At 60.4% G+C, this 19,489-nt stretch overlaps 4 protein-coding genes across 10 annotated transcripts in view; all 4 read right to left on the reverse strand.

Annotated features, from left to right (window-relative positions):
* The window catches only part of NUDT8 (nudix hydrolase 8), a 2,023-nt gene extending 1,517 nt beyond the window's left edge, over window positions 1-506 (reverse strand). The window contains exon 1 of one of the 3 annotated variants that reach the window (XM_041465210.1): window positions 1-506. In XM_041465210.1, the coding sequence (XP_041321144.1) occupies window positions 1-89 (89 nt within the window). In that variant the 5' untranslated portion in view covers window positions 90-506. The other 2 variants (XM_041465209.1, XM_041465211.1) reach the window with 2 other exon arrangements.
* A 276-nt stretch (window positions 507-782) lies between these two features.
* MTCH2 (mitochondrial carrier 2) lies at window positions 783-3,856 on the reverse strand. Its single transcript, XM_041465206.1, has 13 exons — window positions 3,696-3,856; window positions 3,533-3,617; window positions 3,339-3,445; window positions 3,175-3,201; window positions 2,649-2,702; window positions 2,519-2,576; window positions 2,382-2,433; window positions 2,238-2,297; window positions 1,924-2,017; window positions 1,762-1,809; window positions 1,433-1,500; window positions 1,118-1,193; window positions 783-984 (listed from the first exon to the last, which is right to left on the reverse strand). The coding sequence occupies exons 1-13, from the start codon at window positions 3,780-3,782 to the stop codon at window positions 898-900; spliced, it is 903 nt and encodes a 300-aa protein (XP_041321140.1). The 5' UTR covers window positions 3,783-3,856; the 3' UTR covers window positions 783-897.
* A 111-nt stretch (window positions 3,857-3,967) lies between these two features.
* On the reverse strand, window positions 3,968-7,857 carry AGBL2 (AGBL carboxypeptidase 2). Its single transcript, XM_041465101.1, has 12 exons — window positions 7,843-7,857; window positions 7,306-7,405; window positions 7,105-7,212; window positions 6,877-7,027; window positions 6,037-6,801; window positions 5,797-5,959; window positions 5,559-5,685; window positions 5,370-5,467; window positions 5,183-5,292; window positions 5,043-5,109; window positions 4,846-4,932; window positions 3,968-4,727 (listed from the first exon to the last, which is right to left on the reverse strand). The coding sequence occupies exons 1-12, from the start codon at window positions 7,855-7,857 to the stop codon at window positions 4,293-4,295; spliced, it is 2,226 nt and encodes a 741-aa protein (XP_041321035.1). The 3' UTR covers window positions 3,968-4,292.
* A 14-nt stretch (window positions 7,858-7,871) lies between these two features.
* On the reverse strand, window positions 7,872-19,282 carry FNBP4 (formin binding protein 4). Of its 5 annotated transcripts, none has more exons than XM_041465157.1 (16): window positions 19,122-19,282; window positions 18,882-18,962; window positions 17,906-18,042; window positions 17,561-17,759; window positions 17,319-17,469; window positions 17,121-17,238; window positions 16,616-16,954; window positions 16,317-16,527; window positions 14,286-14,404; window positions 12,103-12,207; window positions 11,687-11,820; window positions 10,547-10,728; window positions 10,129-10,442; window positions 9,495-10,025; window positions 9,200-9,407; window positions 7,872-8,077 (listed from the first exon to the last, which is right to left on the reverse strand). In XM_041465157.1, the coding sequence occupies exons 1-16, from the start codon at window positions 19,243-19,245 to the stop codon at window positions 7,887-7,889; spliced, it is 3,144 nt and encodes a 1,047-aa protein (XP_041321091.1). In that variant the 5' UTR covers window positions 19,246-19,282; the 3' UTR covers window positions 7,872-7,886. The 5 variants fall into 5 exon arrangements, with proteins under 5 accessions (XP_041321091.1, XP_041321092.1, XP_041321090.1 ...); XM_041465158.1 differs by having other exon boundaries at window positions 12,103-12,108; window positions 17,121-17,241; XM_041465156.1 differs by having other exon boundaries at window positions 17,121-17,241.
* Window positions 19,283-19,489: the final 207 nt, after the last annotated feature.

A 19,489-nucleotide genomic window follows, 5' to 3' on the forward strand; every position in this document is an offset into this window, starting at 1 on the left:
CCCCCCGCCGCCAGCCGCGCCCGGCACCGCCGCTCGCTGCCGCCGCTCAGCACATCCCCGGCGTCCCCGGCACCGCCCGGGCCCGCCATGGCGCCGGCACGGGGCGGGAGGAGCAGCGAGGGAGGAGGAACGCAGGGAGGGACCGGCACCGCCCCCAGCACCGAGCCCGCCCCCGCAGCGGCGCCTCTGTCCCCGGGGTGGGGCAGCCGTGGCCGGGGCCCGGCCGGCTAGGAAAGCACCTGCCAGCTTGGCCGTGTCCCCGCCGTGTGTGCGACAGCCGCCCCGGGCTGTGTGACCCACGTCCCACCCTCACAGTGTCCCTGCCGGCTGTGCGAGTCCTGCTCCAGCCGTGCTCCAGCCCCCATCACGCGTGCAGCAGCCCCTGCCAGGTGTGAAATATCCCCCGGAGTGCGTCCCTCTTGCTGGTGTGTGACAGCCCCGCCAGCTGTGTGACCCCAGCTCCACACAGCCCCTGGCTGTGCAAACCTCTGGCCCGGTGTGCAACGCTCACCTCTGCCCTCCCACGGGCCTTGCAAGGACCCTCCCAGGTGTCCAACCACCCCTCCCAGGCACCCACTCCCCCCACTTCTGACAGCCCCCACGTGGCCCTGGCCCTCCGTGCCATCAGGTGCCTGGGCTTGTCAGGGAATTTCCGCTGTGGAAACAGCCTCAGCGGTGCTTGAGGCTGGGAAAAGGCTCCTGGATAAATCAGGGAATGCTGGTGACCGGCCAGCCCCTCTTCCCAGGAAGCCCCCATGGACAGAGACTCTCACACCTGCATCTTCAGCTCTCAGCAGGAAATGATTTTTAAAAAACTGTATAGAAATCATCACTCTCCATGATTCTTTGCTTCCAGAGCCCGCCATTGGCTCCACAATCCCACTCCCATCTCTGGAATCAGCGGAACCTCTGCTCCTCCCACACATATCGCTTCCCTGCTGGAACCTTGCGGAAGAACAGGCTGTTCCCTCGGCTCATGTTGCCCTGGAAAGGGAAAATGACCATGGAGGGGCCACAAAAGGTCCAGGCTGGCCTCTCCAAACTCCATGGGGCTCCCACCTGGCTCCTCTCCATGTCCTGGTGTCCCAGAGCAGTGCATCCCAGCTCCAGCACTTACCTCCCTGTGCAGCTGGCTCCAGCAATCCAGCCAGGAGGAGTAGGTGGGTGCATAGGGAAGGAGACCCCCGGCCAACCTGGGGAAGGGACAAAAGACCCACCGGGAATTATTCCCACAGGGAATTATGCCCACCCAGGAATGACCCATTCCCTCTGTAGCTCCACACTGGGTTGTGGCCCTCTCCCACTTTCAGCAAGGAGGGATCGACCCTGTGGAGCACTGGAAGCACCTTTCCACCTGGGAATTTCGGTAAGGTGGTTCCAGGAGCTGATCCGGGGCAGAGGGATGCCGGTGTCACTGGGACCAGGGACTCACCCGCAGTTGTTCACAGCCATCAGGTTGGAGACCAGGACGAAGGGGTAGGTCAGCATGCTGGCAAAGAACTGCAGGAAAAGTGGGGATAAGTGGGATGTTCCCTCTCCCCTCCACATCGGGAGCACCCCTTGGAGTTTCACCCCGGGGGAGGGAGCCCACTCCTGCCACCTCCACAGCGTCACACGTGTCCTCCACGGAGCATCCCTTGGTCTGTGGGCTAATCCAGCTGATCCCAGCCTGGCTCCATCCCCACCCTGGCAGCCACAGGATTCCAGGAACACACCATTTCCTAGGGAAAGGATCCACCCCCTGCCCGTGGCTGTACTCACCCCAGTGACTGCCTGGGAGTAGCTCTTCATCTCAGTCATGGTGGAGACCTGAGGGAGGAGCAGCACACCTCAATCCCCCCAGAACGGGGTCGTGGCTCCCAGAACACCCCTGGAGCTGCCCCCGTCCGCTCCCGGCACTCCGGATCCCGGAGCAGAGCCTACCCCGTTCTCCAGCGCGTACGTGTTGATGAGGTAGGCCAGCATGTTGCACAGCCACAGGGAGAGGATGTCCCCGAGGAGCCGCGGGATGAGGCCGCTGCAAGGGAAGAAACAGCGGGAATGTTGGCCGAAGGCTCGGATCCGAGAGCTGGGAACAGCTGGTGTGGGACAGGGAGATGGGGAACAGCCATCCCTGGGGATGCTCGGGTGAGTGATCCGGAGCCGCTGGAGGGATTCGAGATACTCCCAAGGTGGCTTTGGGACCTCCCCACTGATGTCACCCCCCCGGTGCCCCTCCTTGCCTTCCCGGCACTCACGCGAAGAATCCCAGGATTCCCTCTTCCCGGTAGATTGTGGCGAAGGCGCTTAGTGTCCCACTGGGATAGAGAGAAGAGGAGGGACAACGTCAGGGGGAGCCAGGATGCCGGGCCTGGCGGAGCACGCGGAGCCCGGAGCCATACCTGTACTTGGTCTCGCGGCCGATGAACTGCACCATGCAGCGCAGGGTGATCACTGCGGGGACACGGGGTGACACCGAGGGACACGGGAGGCACCTGGCACCGCGCCCCCCGGTCCCGTGGGATGGGGACACACCTACCGTGGAAAGGGTGGGTGATGAGGGTGGCGGCAGAGCGGGCGACCATCTCCCGGGAGGTCTGGGAACAGAGGGAGCGTCAGCAGGAGGGGACAGGGATGTGGCATCCCAGTGCCTTCCTCCTCCTCCTCACCTCCTTGAGCACGTGCTCCAGCGAGGACACCGGCTCCTTCTTGCTGGCTCCAGGCTGGAGGGGGAAGGAGGAGTCAGGTGGGAGCAGCTGCCAGAGACAAGACGCTGTCCCCTGGGAGGAGCTGGACGCTCCCGGCCCACTGGAGTGCTCCGGATGCAGGGCTGGGGCTGCCCAAATCCGGGAGCCGTGGGGAGGAGGGAGAGAGGGAAGAGAGAGGGGAGGAGGAAGAAAAAACGGAGGGAAACAAAGGGGAAAAGGAGGAGGGAAGGCATGGAGAAGGGAGAACAGACAGAATGAAGGAAAGAGGGAAGGAGAGAGAGAAGAGGAGAAGGGAAAGAAAAAGAGGAGAAAAAGGAGAAAGGAATGAGGGAAAGAAGAAAAGAAAGAAAGGAGAAGGGAGGAATAGAAGAACAGAGAAATAGAAAGAGGGAGAAAGGGAAGGGAAGGGAAGGGAAGGGAAGGGAAGGGAAGGGAAGGGAAGGGAAGGGAAGGGAAGATTCCCTGCGGGAAGCACGTCTGCACCCACCTCAGCCTGCTCGGCCTCCTGGTACCGCTGTGGAGCAAAGGGCAGGGTCAGCGCAGGGTCAGCACCGTGCGGGGAGCCAGGGGGCCCCGGTGTGCCCCCGTCCCGGCGGCGGAACCCCCGGTTCCCGCAGCGCCCCGGGCCCGGCGCCCCGCCCGTGCCGGTACCTGCAGCACTTTGCTGTGCACCACGGTGCCGATGGCGCTGGAGCAGAGGCGGGGGGCGAGGCCTTTAAAGAGTCCTGCTCTCCCGTCCACCTTTACGATGTGCTTGGCTGGGGACAGCGGGGACCGTCAGCCCCGGGGGGACCCCACGGCGGCACCGGGACGGCGCCGGGGCGGCCCCACCAGGGCGGACTCACCGTAAGAGAAGAGGCCGGGCAGCTGGTATACCTGGCGGCCGAAGATGTTCCTCCCCAGGGTGGGCGGCAGCGGCTCGTAGCCCACCTGCAGCGGGAACGGGCAGGCTGTACCCCCCGCGCGGCCGATACCGGGCCCGGTACCCCCTCTCAACCCCGCCCTTACCTGCACCAGCACCTTCACGTACATGAGCGGCTGCGAGAGCACGGTGAGCCCCGAGCCCAGCAGCACCTGCGAAGCCGCGTCCGCCATGGTGCCGCCCCGGCGTCACGGCACAGAAGGACACGGCCACGGCTGCCGCCGCTTCCGCTTCCTCCTCCCCGGTAGTTCCGGCGCCGCCGTGACGCGCTTCCGGCCGCGGGGGGGCGCTCTGGGAGCGCCGCGGCTGCCATGGAAACTCCCGACGGCGCCGCGGGGGTGTTGCCATGGCAACGGGGCCTGCGGGACTGGGGGCACCCACGGAGCCTGTGGGGACGCCGCGGTACGGGGGGACAGCGGGGAGACAGGGCTGAGGGGTCACCTGGGTGGTGGAGCTAGCGACACCACATCCCCAGAGCCCAAGGTGACACCATGGTGGTAGGGCTGAGGTGACACGCTGGTGGGAGGGCCCCAGGTAGCACCACAGGCATAGGCTGACACCATGGTGGCTCGGGGTTGGGTGCTAGCAAGACTCTGGCCAGGCTCGGGGACAAGAGGACCCCTGAGGGGACATGACAATGCGAACAGGCAGCACCAGGCACAGACACGGAGGTGGCAGCACCTTTACTGCCGAGCACAGGCGCAGCAGCGTGGGGCCGCAGCACGGACAGTGACGGGACGTGCCCTGTCCCTGGGCCTGCGCCCGCCCCGCTGCCAGGATGGCCCCAAGATTGCTCCCACAGCTGGATCCCGGGAAGAGTCACTGGTGGCAGCACAGTGGCAGGGGCTCAGCGGTGGCTTGCGACATGTCACAGCGCTTGTGCCACTGTCCTGCTGATGCTCTCCCATGGTGGCACAGCAGCCATTCCCTGCTTCAGGCGCCCTGGGAAGGGCCACTCCAGAGTCAGCTCCAGGCACCTCTCCCGCGATGGCACGGGGGCCATTCCCTGCTCCAGCTGCCCTGGGAAAGGTGATGCTGGAGCTGGCTCTGGGCTTCTCTCCCGCACTGCCACCTCCACTCTGGACACCAGGAAGAACTGGATGCCTGCGGGTCCCAGCCTGGGGGGCACAGGAGAGGTGTCAGACCCACCTGAGGGGTGGGACAGCACTGGGGACAAATGTCCCCGCAGGACTGTCCCCTCGGGGCCAGGATGGACTGTGGTGGCTCCAGACTCACCGGGATGCTGGTGTGGCTCCGGTTTGTTCGGCGCAGGACATTCCTTGCTCTCCGTTTCCGCAGCTGCTTTTTCCTGTGTGGCTCTACCTGTGCCAGGTGGTAAAGTGGCACTGGGACATCTGCACCCTCTGTCACCATGTTCCACCCTGGCTCTGCATCCCTGCCACCTCAAAAATCAGTGGCACATGGAGACTCACTGTTCGGTCGGGGCTGTGGAAGTCATCTGGGATCCCTTCGGATACGGAGCTGTCGGAGCCACTGGTGCTGCAGGGGGAAAGAACCATCTGCAGCCCCCAGTGGCACTGCAGGTGACATGAGGTGACAGGGGATGACATACCTGGACTCAAGCTCTGAGGGGGACACATCGCTCCAGCTGCCTCCAGAGCCTGACTCACGACTCATCTGCCGCTGCAGCAGCGCATCTACCTCCGCCAGGCACTGCTGGAGCTGCGGGACAGTGCCAGTGTCACGGTGTCACCGTGGTCCCATGGCACCGGGGCACCCTGGGCCAGGTCCAAGCCCACCTTGGCGGGCGCAGGGTCGCAGAAGTCGAGCAGGGTGTCACAGAGGAGGCGGCCCAGTGACTCGAGGTCCTCCACACTAAAGTGGGAGCTCCTCCCACCTGGAGGGGACAGAGAAAAGGAAACAAGGGCAGCTCCCCAACCCAGGACCACCCCACTGGCACCGTCCCCGTGGCTGTGGCAGCCCCTCACCCAGCGTGGAGCCACTGAAGGCCACCTCTAAGGTGTAGCTGTGGGAGACACCCAGGCGCCACATGGAGACCCGGCCTGTCCCCTCTTTGCTCTTCTGCACCTGGTACTTGCAACTGGAGAAGGAGAACTGGGGGCCCCCAGGGTCAGAGGGGTCCCAGCCCCACAGGGACAGCCTGGGAAGTGGCACGGTGGCTGCAGTGCCACCGCAACACGTGGCTCTGAGGCACTCGTGTCCCACCTTGTCGGGGGCGTTTTTGCTCAGCATCAGGGGGAACACGCGCTGGCGCAGCCGTGGCCCGGTGCCGTCCCCGCCGGCATCGCAGCCGTACATGAAGACGTTGTTCTTCCGGCTGTGCCCGTGGAAGTCGCAGTACAGCACCACCTCCCGCTCCGCCAGCACCCTGCACACATCAGGATACGGCCACCAGCACCGCCACAGGGGTGGCCCTGTCCCGCCGGCTCCCCGTGCCTGCCTCACCTCTGGACCATGGCCCGCAGGTGCCACACGCTGGGGAAGGAGCCGGGAAGCGCCTTCCCATAGGCCCTGTTGGGATCCCGTCCCGCCAGGGAGCAGCGGGAGTTGCCCACCACCACCCCGTCAGGGTTGAGCATCGGCACCACCTTGAAGATGAAGAGGCGGCGCAGGAGCTGTGCGTCCTCGTGGGCGCTCAGCAGGAAATCCAGGAATCCCCTCATGGCCCAGGAGCCGCCGCTCTCGCCGGGGTGCACGCGGGCGCTCGCCACCACCGCCCGCTTGCCGGCCGTGCCGCCCGGGCCAGTGACAGTCAGCAGGTAGACGGTGTTGCCGGCCAGGCTGCGGCACAGCGCCTGCACCGTGCAGAACCGTGAGCGCACCGGGTCGGCCGCCAGCGCGCGCAGGTAGCGCTGCAGGTCCGAATAGGTGTAGGGGTAGCAGGCGGCGAAGAAGCACGTGTCGCCGTCGTGCGGGAAGCGCACGGTCCAGCTGAGCCGGGACATCGGCGGCTCCCCCGCACTGCCACTGTAGTAGCGGACGTCGGTCCCGACCCGGCGCCAGCCTATGCCACGGCTCTGGGCATCCCGCTGGGAGTAGAGCAGTGGCTGCAGGCCCTGGCCATAGAGGCTCTTGGGCTTGGCCATGTTGGCGATGGTGAAGCGGTAGAGCGGCTCCCGGCGCGTGTTTTGGACACGGAAGTAGAACCACTGTGTGTGTTTGGCCGTGTACAGGTCTGGCCGCAGCATCAGCACGTACTCGTAGGGACCCCTGCGTGGAGGGAAGGGCAGTGCTCCGGATCCAGGCTGACACGAGAGGCCCCGTGCTCCCCAGCCTCTCTCTTACACCTTGATGGCCGTCTGGAGGTTCCCACTCTCAAAGCGGGACTCGAAGAGCAGCGTGGTGTCCTGCGGACCCTCCAAGGGAGCTGCTGGCGAGGAGAGTGGCCCTGCGGCTCCTCCAACCCGAGCACGGGTAAAGCAGGAGCCTTGGAGTGCTGTGGAGGGAGCAGAGACAGTGGTGGGGGTCTGGGGAGTGCGGAGGCACACAGAGGTGCTGCCCGTGCTCCCTTACCTGGGCTGGAGTGGTAGACGACAGTGCCCTGCTCCTCACCGAGGGTGTACAGGGCCTGCTCCGGGCCCATGGGAGGGCAGAAGGGCTCTGGTTTGGGGGGGACCCACTCTGGGAGAGGGGGGACACAGAGACAAACGCCATACACACAACAGGGGTCTGGCAAAGGGGTGAGGTGGGGAGACAGCTGGAGCATCCCCTCACCAATGTGCTCAATCGTCTCCTGGATGACTTCACACTCCACAGGCCAGCGGGGAGCAGGGAGGGAGAATGGAGCCTGTGGTTCTCCTGGAGACCTCCAGGGCTGCGTTAAGGGGGCTGGTCTGCCCTGGTGGGGCGTCTGCACCACCCTGGGGGCTGCACAAGCACCGGGGAGGGCTGGGGGTCTCCAATGTGGTTGGGGTAGGGGCACCCCCAAAACCAAGGCAGGGACAGGGGCATTCCCCAAAACCAAGGCAGGGACAGGGAGACGGCCTCCCACCACACTTGCTGTGCTGGGAGGACGCTGTACTTGGGGAGCTGTGAGGGGCTGCAGGGTCTCACTCACGGTTTGGCTCGTGCCCAGGACCTCGCTGCCAGCCAGGGCTGGTGGATGCCTTGGGATGCTGCCTGGAGGGTTCCCCCGGGGACATGGCATTCCCTTCCCTGCCCATCTTCTCATCTTGGGGAGAAGAGCGCTGCAGCCAGGGGGCAGGAGGGGACACAGCCCAGGGACAGGAGGGCACAGCGGCCAGGCCTCACCTCGGAAGTAGCCATAGAAGCGCAGGTGGGTGCAGATGAAGCTGTCATAGGGCTTCAGGACCTGTCTCCCACCGAAACCCCCCGGAGCTCCCTCCCCTCCCTGGGCAGCGCGGCACCCTGCAGGCTCCATGGCTGTGAGAGCCCCGGGAAACCCAAACAGCAGAGGCAGTGTCAGGGCTGGGCTGGCAAGTGGTTGCTGAGCTACAGGGAGGAATGGGGCGGTCCTGGAGCAGAGCTGGGAAAGGAGCCAGAGGGATTTCAGAGTCATTCAGGTTGGAAAAGACCTCCAGGATCATTGAGCCCAACCCGTGACCTCGTCACCCAGACTAGAGTGCCATGTCCAGTCATTCCTTGGACAGCTCCAGGGCTGGGGACTCCACCACCTTTCTCAGCAGCCCCTTCTGATGCCTGACAACACTTTCAATGAAAAAATTCCTCCTCGTGTCCAACCTCAACTTCCCCTAGCAGAGCTTGAGGCTGTTTTCTCTTGTCCCATCCCTTGTTCCCTGGCAGCAGAGCCTGACTCACGCGCTGGCTGCACCCTCCTGTCAAGGGGTTGTGGAGAGCCAGAGGGTCCCCCCAAGCCTCCTTTAGTCCAGGCTGAGCCTCAGCCCAGCTCCTCCTGCTGCTCCAAACCCTTCCTCTGCTCCATTCCCTTCTTTGGACAGCCCCTCTTGCCATGAGGGCTCCAGATTTGTCCCCAGGTAGAGAGGAGGCCACCTCCACTGCTGGAGCTGGCCCAGCAGGGTCAGAACAGGGCACAGGCCTGTGGCCACACCAATGCTGGTACAGGGCAGCTGCCATCGGCCTTTTGTCCACCTTGGCTCCTGTTCAGCTGCTCTCACCAGCATCCCCAGGACCTTTCCCAGCTTTCCAGCCTCTCTTCCCCCAGCCTGGAGCATTCAACAGGGTTTGTATGACCCAAGTGTAGGACCTGGCACTTGGCCTTTACCCTCAGCCCTTCAATCCAGCCTGTCCAGTTTCCTCTGCAGAGCCTTCCTGTCTCCACAATCCACACACCCACCCAACCAGTAATTGTGGATTACAGGGGTTTTGTGCTCCCCATCCCCATCTACCACCTGCCCTTAAGCAGAATCAATGAGATGGCACTTCCCAAACTGCTACAATTTATTGGACAATGGTCAAAGGAACTGTACATCTGTAAAAAAAAACCAAAACAAAAAAACCCCAAGAGGTGGGCACGGCCCTGCATGCCTCATGTGCTCGAGGCCGTTTTCCTCCGCTTCAGCCGTGACCGCCAGTCCTCTGGCAGTGCCTCGAAGTTGGCATTCCTCTCAGCCATGCCACTGCAGGGATAAAGCAGAATGTCAGCACACAGCTGGCATGGATCACCCACCTTTACAAGGCACCAGGAAATGTCCTGGTGCCAGCCCCCGGGGTCTGCACCTCATCAGCTGCTGCTGCTTCCACTCCTCGATGCGCCGCTGGGCTGTGGTCTCGCGGTCCTCCTCACTGGAGCTGGAATTCTCCTCCTCATCCAGCTCCCGCTGGATACTTTGCCACTTCTTCACCAGAGATGGCATCTTTGTCTTGCCCTTCTTGCCCTGTGCCACAAAAATAACAGTGGTGAGCATAGCTAGAAAGGGAGGAGGGAAGGAAGGTGTTGGTGTGAGACCACCCATCTGGCCTACCTTGTCCTTGCGCCCCTTCCTTGGCTTCTCCTTCTCTGGAGGCGGCGGCGCCTTGGGGGTGGGCGGTGGGGGCGTCTGTGGGGGTGGCGGGGGTGGCGGCTGCTCAGCTGCAGTGCCCGCGGCTGGCAGGGCTCCCCGTGCCGGCACTGGCTGCGTGGTGGCCGTGCTGGCCAGGCTGACGGGCACCGCGCACTCCGAGTATCCCATCATGGAAGGCGCGGCAGGTCCGGTCACACCCAGGTAGCTGGACTGCAGCCCCAAGGCTGTGGGCTGAGGGCCAGCGTGGCCGGGAGCCATGCGCAGGTTGGGGCGTCCCTGGATCTCGCTCTGGAGGCGCTGGCGCGGCCTTAGGGAGGCCAAGGGCACGGCTGATGGCTGGTACTTGCCCGTGGCCATCAGGGGCTGGCTGTAGATGACAGGGCAGCTGCCAATGGTGGCCGTGCGCTGCACCAACCCCGGGCTCATCTCTACTGCTTTTCTCTTCTGCGGCTTGGCTGAGAGCAGCGGGGCTGGGCTCGGATCAACAGTGGCCTGGAAGAGAGTGCTGAGGTGAGTGTGAGCCAGGAGCACCTTTACACACCCATTTCCCAGAGTCACACTCTGGAATCAGTGGAGCCCTGGCACCAGTGCTCACCTGGCTGCTGCTGGCAGCAGGGCGCACCAGGGACTTCAGAGGAGCATCCTCCTCTGTTCCTGGGGCAGGCGGCTCCTCACCCCCCTCATCTTCCATCTCCACTTCCTGGATCTCCCCATCTTCTCCAGGTGGTGGGGGTGGCGGTGGAGGTGGCGGGGGCGAGTCTGGAGGGGGTGGAGGTGGCGGAGGCATTTCCAAAGGCAAGGGAGGTTGGAGGACTGGGACAGAGGACTGAAGCAGAGTCCAAAACGGAGTGAGTGGCATGAGAGACGTAGCAGGAACTTGGCCTGAGAAGGATTCTTTACAAAGGGAGCCTGAAAAACACACATTGACACGGGCTTGAACACCTGGCCTACAGTCTGTACCACCCACTCTTGCCCACAGTCTTGCCAGGACCCTCCCTGCCAGCGAGGCGTACCTGCGGGGCGCTCGGCAGGCCCCTCGGCGTGCTCTCCTTTGTCTTTGGGAGGTGGCTTTGGAGGACTGTCGGGTTTTCTGTCGGCGGTGCCTCGCTGTCCATCCTCTTCGTCCTCCCCGTCGGGGAACTCCCATTGCGACTCTCCCGAGCGCTCGTTAACATAGAAATAGCGTCTATGCTCCCTAGATCACAAGAAACAAAAGGAGGCTTCAGCTTCCCTTCTCCGCCCCCGACACTCCAAGGCGGGCCTGCCCACGACAGCGGTGCGCTCTCGCAGGGGAGACCCTCGTGCAGCAGGGCTGCCGCTCTCCCACACACAACAAACAACTTTGAGGACAGAGGCAGGAGAGGCCCGAGCCGACTCGCTCAAAGCTATTTGCTATCGCTGGCTGCGGGAACGTCGCCCTGAGCCCCCCCACTCCAAGGGAGAGGAGGGCCGGGAACGCCGGCAACGTCTCGCTAACATTGGGACTTTCAGCACGGCCTTGGCTGAAAGTCGTCCTCCGAGAAGAGGCACAGGGGAACAGCCCAATGGAGGGAAGCGGCTGCCCCCCTACCCCATGGTGCGCAGAGTTTTTTAAGATACTCTTGGTGTCAAACACACAGTGAATGCTAGAGAGAGGGAGCGGATCTGGGAGCTGAAAAACAAAAGAGCAAAGATTTCAAACAAAGGAAAATTAATCAAGAAAGCCAAATAGACAAAGAAATGTTTGGGTCTGACCTGCTGGCAGGAGACAGAAATCTTGTTCTTCGTTCCGTCGGTGAGTTGAAGTTTGTCCTTTAGAAGAGCTGTTGGTCAGAAGAGTTGATCCAGAGATCCTGCAAAGTTCACAGAGCTCTCGCATGCGCGACCCCCCAGGCCCGCCCTCCACAGCGCTGGACACTCGCGAGAGGCACAACCAGCTCTGTCCGTCAGGGAATCTGCTCCGTCGCAAAGCACTGGGCACTCCGTTTGGATCCTCCAGTTTGGTGGCTGGCCCAAACTCTGCGAGTGCCGGACGTTTCTCTGCCTGCCCAGCACTAACAGAAGCCGCTCTCAGTCTGCCAGAGGGACGGCGCCAGCGTCGTCGGGTGGTTGATGGTCACAAATCATGTCTGAGATGTCAGAGATGAAAGGTGAGAAAGGAGGAGAGCGCGTACCTGTCCCAGTGGCAGGACCAGCCTTTAGGGGTGGCGTTTATTTCGTATTGTTTAAGCTGTTCGGCTGCGTCTTGGAGTTTGCGTTTGAGGTAGTTTCCATTGAGAGCACCTTCTCGCCAGTCTGCAATGCGGGTCTAGAGGGCAAGAACCGGGGGAAGCCGGTGAGGTGGGCTGCCAGTGGCCCTGGGGGGGACGGGACTCGAGGATCGGGAGGCTCCCTTCCGGCACGGGACGCGGGGGGCCAGGAGGAGGACACCCCGCCTCCGCGCCAAGCCACGCTCTCCCCCCGCCGAGGAAGGGAGGGCCCCGCGCGGCAAGGCGCCACGAGGCTCACGCAGCACCGGCGCTCGGACGGCGGATTGCATCCGATCCGCTCCGGAACACGAGGCCGGAGCGAGGGGCGAAGGCTCGGTTACCTCTGTCTGCAACAGCAACATGTGGAAGTTGGAGATAGATTGTCTGTTGATGCCCAGGAACTCCAATTTACTAGTCAGAGTATTTGCCAGCTCTCCAATCTGAAACTGCCAGGAAAAAGGGCAGAGTCAAGGGCTGCCCTCTGGGAGCAGCGCTGGGTGGCTACGGCCCTGCGGCTCTCAGGAAACACCGCTCAGGACCACCCGCAGCCCCTCAGCTTAGTGGGACTGAGATGTGCCACCCTGGCCCTGTGTGCCTGTCACCCCATCTGTTAAGTCCCACTACATGCTGCACCCCAGGGACAGGGCAGTGTGGGTGGCTGGGTGACAGCTCCTCCACGGACTGCGCTTGACTCTGTGCGGAAGGACAGCATGGGCTCCGGTCGCTCCGGTACTTTGGAGTAACAGCAGAACTACTGCCACAGCAGATATCTAAGAATGTTTCCCAAATAAATGGGCCAGGATATCATTCCAAGTTCTGTAAATAATTGCTTTCCAGAGGAACTAGCTGGAAAGCACCAGAAAGGGACAACAGCTCTGGACTTACTGCAGAGCAGAGGCAGCAGCTACATCAACACTCAGGTCAGCTCATGGTGACCATGGCTACTCAACCCCAGCATCCTATGGGAGTGAAACCTCCAGTCTGGGGACACGGGGATCCCAGAGTCCATCCCCCTGACTGGAGCCACTGTATGGAAGCAGCCACAAGCCAGAAGGGAATCCAGAACAGGAATGTCTGCAAGTAGCATCACCACTGCTTGAAAGAGGGCTTTAAAAATATCTATTTTTAACTTCACTCCTCTGAAGAGACTTTGGAATGTCCACCAAAGCCACCAAGGAAGCATCTGTCTCCAGAGGTGATGGGTCAGACAAGCAAGCCCTACAGAAGATCAAGGCAGGCATATAAATCCCCATGTTAATGTGTCTCTGGAGAAGCCAGGGAACATCCCGGAGCAGAGGGTGACTTGGGAGTGGTGGCCACGGCGCAGCTCCTGTAACCAGAGAGATCCCAACCCGATGAGCAAATGGTACTGGTTACCCAGGGAGCTGGCATTCCTCCAACAGCTCTAAGGGAATCCTGCATGGAAAAGCACCACACAGTCTGTGACAGCATCCACTGGGACCAGGAGAGGGGGACTGCAGAGGGGACCAGCAAGTCCAGCCCTGCTACAGGCTTTTATTATTTTTATTTAAATAAATGAATTTAAAAATCAGGTCTCAAATGGATGCTGCACTGAGGAAAGCTCAGTTTTGGTCTGGGAATGCTACATCTCAAAATCCTTTAAGGATTTGTTTTATAGGGGAGATATGAGATTTTTTACAAGGACAAAAGGACTTTCCCTTTCACACCAGAAAAATCATTTAAGTGGCGAGAAATGAGGACAGGGATGGGCAACTCTCACTGCAGGTTCCACCCAGGCTCCACCACGAACTGGCGATTCCCCATCTGCCACAGGGAGGTGACAACATTTCCAACGTCACAGAGTAACTCCAGAGCCAAATTTTATGCTGCAGGAGATCTCAGGGTAACAAGTGACATGGGGACTAAAGGACAAACGGGAAAGATCTCCCCTACTGCTCTGTCATACTGCCCCTAGAGCCTGGAGCTCTGCTATAGATCAGGGAATTGATCCAGTGCAGCCAAAGGAGCAAACCAAGGCTCAGAGAAGAGCTATCAGCAGGATGCTGCAGAAATCCCCAGGGCTTCCCCAGCTTGTATCTAAGAGTAACGCCGGGCGAAGGGCAGAGCGGTACCGTCAGCCTCAAGAAACGGAGAGATTACGGACGAGGAGTCTTCAGCCTGGAAACGGGACGACTGACCGGGCCAGAGACTGGAATATTGTTATTGGTGAAAACAAAGTCAAGATCAAACTGCTTGTCCTCTGCCACAACAACACCCAGGGCTCAGTCTTTGCCCCCCCACACCCTCCTTTCATCCAAGCTTTTGCTGCTGAATCCTACTGTAGACAGGATATTGTCCCAGCCCTTCCTTCACAAGCTGTTCCCGCAGCCACACCGGGATCTCAGCTTTAAAAGCTTCAGGTGGGCCAAATCCAGAGCCCAAAGCTCCAGTGTCTCCAGGGAAGAGGTGGCTGGGGGAGCCAGCATGTCCCTTGTTCCTGCTGGCAGCTGGAGTACCCATCACATCCCTCATCTCACAGAGCTGCACCTCTACCTCTCCATACCTTTAGATCCTGCTCTTCCTCTTCCATTTTTGGAGCCCCTTGTGATTTGGCTTTTTCCTGGGGCTCCTCAGATTCTGCCTCTTTGTCTGAGCTCGGATCAGTTGCTTCTGTGCTCGGGGCTGCAGGAGAAGGAAGGATAGGTCAGTCCTTGTCCCACCACCACCCTGGCAGTACCAGCAGCTAGCTGGACACTGCCTGGAACCAAAGCCAAGGTGGGAAACAGTGGGGAAAGAGCTAGGATCCACCAGAGCCAGTGACAAGAGTCTGAAGTTTAAAAGGAGAGATGGTCACTGCTCTGTGTTTTGGTGGTGGGGATCCTTCCAGAAGGATAACATGGGAAGGAGAGCATTGGAGCTGCTACAGTGCAAAGCAGCAATGAGGCAAGGCCTGGAAAATTGGGCATCAGGGAAGCAGGAAGAGACTAACTCCCAAAATCTGTCAAAAACAGGTACCAGGTATTAAATAAGTTAATTATGAAAGACTGAAGAGGTCCCCAAAAGCTGCTAATACCAGAAGGCTTTGCCTTCAGATGACTAATTCACTGTCAAAGCAATCAATTCCAAAGAAGGAAGTTTGTGACAGAGTCCCACAGGCCTCTGGGGAGAAACCCCAATTCTCAGCATGTCCTGGTGCTGGAAGGCAGGACACTTCCCTAAATCACCCTCCAGGCAGCAGGGTGCTCAGCTTAAACTGGTTATTTTGGAGTGACAGCTTGTTGTTCCCTAGGTTAAGGTGGAAGGAATCTGATGCTGCTGGGATCAGCTGGCTTCAGGGTTATTTGGAAAGCCCTCCAGCAAAACCATTAATTTTCCTCTGCAAAAATGACATCACTGATTTAATGCCAGAGCTGTCACCCAGCTCATGCCCCTGTCTGAAGCAGAGGTCCCCAGGGCCTCAGGAACGCTGGGATGGGGCAGGCACCAACTCCCACTCCAGCAGGTCACAGCCTGCTGTAGGCACTTTTGTATCAGTTTTTCCTTGGAAAAGCAGTTTCATTCAGCTTTCTGTGCTGCAGGCACACAAATCTTGTGCTGGGAAGGGACTGGCACATCCAGAGAAAAGGAGACTTGGGGGGACCACCTTGCTCCCCACAATGCCCTGAGAGAAGGGTGGAGTCAGGCTCTGCTCTCAGCAAACAAGAGACAGGACAAGAAGAAAGTGACTTAAGTTGTGCCAAGAGAGGTTTAAGTTGGATATTGGGGGAGATTTCTTAATGGAAAGAGCTGTCCAGTCCTTACAAAGGCTGCACAGGAATGTGGTAGAGTCCCCATCCCTGGAAGGATTAAAAAACTCTGTGAATGTGGCACTTGGCGACATGGGTTAATGGTGGCCTTGACAGTACTGGAGGAACAGCTGGACTCCATGACCTCAGAGGGCATCTCCAACTTGAACAACTCCATGATTCTACAGTCTGGGAGTCCCAGAGCTGCTGGGCACAGAGTGTTCCTTAAAATGCTACAGCTGGTGCATTTTGGGAAGCACAGCTCTGAGGGATCCAACTAGAACATGAGGGATAGTTGTGTATGAGTGCTATATCCACACACACCCTGAGCTGAACCAGCCCCACAGAAACGGGCTGTCTTGCCACATGGGCTGGAGTTACACTCCCTTCACACTGAGTGTGGGGCCCTGGAGTGGCTCCAAGGGCACTGCAGCTGTCTGGAATTTAGTACCACACAGCTCAAAAACTGAACTTTAGAAGCGGAGGGTTACAGTACCCCGTGTGCAGCAGGCTGGATTTGTGATGTTGGGAGGAGCAGGAAGGCAATGGGATGCGAGGCAGCTGTTATCTGTGTCCTGTCTCCCAAGGAACCACTGAATACGGCACTCTTCTCCTTATGTGGGTAATCAGGATAGGGAGACAGTGGCAGAGGAGCAGCTTATCCCAGTGAGGCTGGTTTGTGACAGAGCCACCCCTCAGCCTGTCCCACCTGGCACACATACCTCACGGCCCTTCCTGGCACTGCTCTGTGGGTCTTCAGGGAAAGGAGACCCCCTGCTCCTCCCTCCAAAGGAAGTCTTTCCAATTACCTGCTTCTCCTGCTTCTGGGCTCTCCCGGCCCGTTTTGCTGGGGCCTCGACTGGCGGATTCAGGGCTGGCAGCTCCCACAAACAGTTTCCATTTGCCTCGCTTGGAGGCCAGCCTGCGGGACGCATCCTGCGAGGCCGACTGGCTCCCATCGGAGAGCGGGCTGGAGCCCGAAACGCTGCCATCGCCTTCCTCCAAGGCACGCAGCTCTGCCTGCCGAGACACGACACCCCAGTTTATTCCCAGCAATACCATGGCTGCCACGTGTGGCCCTGTTTCCAGTACAAACATCTTCCATTACCTTTTTCCTCTCCAGCACCATCTCCAGCTCAAGTGTGTCCTGCTCCTCCTCCTCCTCCGCGCTCTCCCCCGACTGCACCACACTGCACAGATCCTCCTGCCCTGTGTCTTCCAGGGGATCCCTGCTGGGCTCTGGCTCCTCTGGGACAGCTGGCGCCTCTTCCACTTTCACCTCCTCTTCCAGAGGCGGCTCAACCTCCTCTTTGCAGATCACTTTCCTCCTCCAGCGCTCCTCTTCCTCCTTCACCACATCGGGCACAAGTGGGGCCAGGAGAGCCGCAGCCACTCCCTTCCTCTCTTCCTCGCTGTTGGAGAGAGCTTGCACTCCTTCATTCACTTCCTATGGGATGAAATCCGGGTGAGCTTTCTGGCAGCTGCCTGGGAAAGAGCCCATGCTGCCAGGCCCCTCCTAGGGCTGTGCATTGAGCAGAGCATCCCAGCTGCTTCCAAGGACACCCAAGGAGGTGCCTGCAAGCCCCATGGCAGCCAGAACCCACGTGACTGACCTTCTTCACCTCCCGCTTGCAGAGGCCAGTCCCACGGCCAGTGCTGCCTGGGGTCCCCTTCTCCTGAGGGAACGGCTCCGTGGCTGCCACAAAGCTGCCGTTGGTGCCTGCCATGGTGCTGCTGAGGAAGAGGAGAGGAAATGAAGGGCGGGACTGGGACAATGTCCCACAGGGCAACGTCCTGGAGGTCTTGCCCACCTGTGCTGGTAATGCTGCAGGCCCTGGACCTGCGTTGCCAAGTACTGCGGCAGCTCCCAGGTCACCTCGTTGCTCTGGGTGTTCCAATAGTAGTAGCAGCCGGTGTTCTCGTCCCACACTTCCTGCCAGTCGCCCATCTCCAGCTCTCCCACTGCCAGGGGGACAAGGACAGCCTGTCACTCCCCTTTCCTCAGTGACACCCGTTTGTCAGCACCCGCTTTGGAGAGAGGAACAGCGCTCACCTCCGGCCAGCGAGCACTGGGTGTCATACTGCCACTCCGGGGCCGGTGCCGAGCCCGTGCCATTGGCTGTGCCCGACGATGGGCCCGTCGCGTCCTTCGGCTCCGGGCGGGGAGGCATGGGGGGTGGCACGGAGGAGGAGGAAGAGGAGGCAGCAGCGGGCTCAGCGGGCTGCGCTGGGGCCGTGATGGCATCGATCTCCTGTAAAAACAGCTTCCCACCATGAGCTTCAAATCCCAAGCCAAATCAAAGCTCTTACTGATGAGGACGATGCCTCGGACTATGGAGCTCCCCTCCTCCCGCCATGCCTCCCTCCCTCCCTCTGTCCTTGCTGGAGTGGCACTCACAGCCAGGAAGTTTGCCAGGGTGCTGTCGATGTCAGCAGAACTGCTGCCGTTGGCATCCGTGGAGCGGGCCGGCTTCTCCGGAGTCTCACCCTCCTCATCATCGCTGTCAGCATAGGCACCCAGCAGGCACAAACCTCCTGGAGGAGGGAGAGCAAATCCTCAGGGGAATCCTCCTGCTGCCACAGGGCGCTGGGTCCCACCCCCCACCTCTGCTCCAGGTGCCACTGTGAGAACAGTCCCTGTACCAGTGCCAGGGACAGCCTGGGGGGAATCAGCACGAGGACCAGTAATGAAATGCGTTTAACAATGAGCAGTCATCTCTTGGGAAATAACAGCATGGTTAAAATAATTAAAATGAAACAACTCCAGCCCCAAAGTTAATTATTTAGGAAAGGGTTAACTCTCTTCCCTTAAAAATAAGTGTTAAAGGTGGTTAATTACCCTGTGTTAAAAATACGGGGTTATGGAGAGAAAAACAAACACAGTCCCATAAAACCCCTACATTTAGCACAAAACCCACCACACCTAGAAGGAGAAAACCCACACGCAGGACCTCCAAAAACTATTTGGAACTTCACAACCCAGCACTTTTAGAACCAAAACCCCACACATAGGACCAAAAAATAAAAAAAAAAACACACACAAAGGACCAAACTCCTACCTAAAGGACCCCAAGTCTCCACATCTAGTATCAAAACCGCCTAGACTTGGGACAAAACACCGCTTTTAGAACCAAATTCCCCATATATTGAACTTAAAAAAAAAATAAATAATGTTTTGGACCCAAAAAAACTGTATCTGAGAATCAAGCACGCCCAAAATTAAAACAAAAAGCCCCATCTGCAACCACAACGCCAGCATTTCTTTTATCGTTATTGTGTATCGGGGGCCGCAAGCATCCCCAAATCCTGAAATTCTTCCCCTAGTTTTTCAGGGGGGATGTAATCCCGCGTCTCATCCCAGAGCGCTCCCTTACCTGTGGCCTTGACCGCGGCGGGAGCGGGAGGCGGCGGATTCGGCGGGTTGCGGGGCGGCTCCGCCACCGTCTCGGGCTCATCTGCGGGACAGAAGCGTCAATTACGGGGGGCTCAGGCTGGGGGGATCGCGGGGGAGAGCGGATCGGGACCACCCGCTCCCGTCAGGCCGCGCTAGGCCGCACTAGGCCGCACCCCGCCAACAAAGCGCCCCCCGCTTCCACCCGCTTTCTTCGCCTTACCCGGCTCGGAGCCCGAGTCGCCCCCCTCGCCCGCGGGTCCTGCCGCCTCGTCGCGGCGCGGCGCGGGCGGGGAGAGCTGCAGGATGGGCCGGCGCCCGGGCGCGGCCCGCGCCTTCTTCCCCATGGCGGCGTCGGAGGCGGCTGCGCCTCAGGGCTGTGGCCGCGCGCGCCGCGCGCAGGGGGCGGGATGTTGACGTCACCAAAGGGGGCGGAGCCTGCGCGAAACGCGCCCCCGGGAGCGGGACCGCGGGCGCGCGCCCCCTATGGATGGGGCCGAGCCAGAGGTTATGGCTCCATCCGGACCTGCCGCCCCGTCCTGCCCTCCAGGGCTGTGGTCCCATGCTACCCTATACCAAACCCTATAGTTC

Source organism: Pyrgilauda ruficollis, unplaced genomic scaffold, assembly GCF_017590135.1.
Source record: "Pyrgilauda ruficollis isolate IOZ18807 unplaced genomic scaffold, ASM1759013v1 scaffold187, whole genome shotgun sequence".
Lineage (NCBI taxonomy): Eukaryota > Metazoa > Chordata > Aves > Passeriformes > Passeridae > Pyrgilauda > Pyrgilauda ruficollis.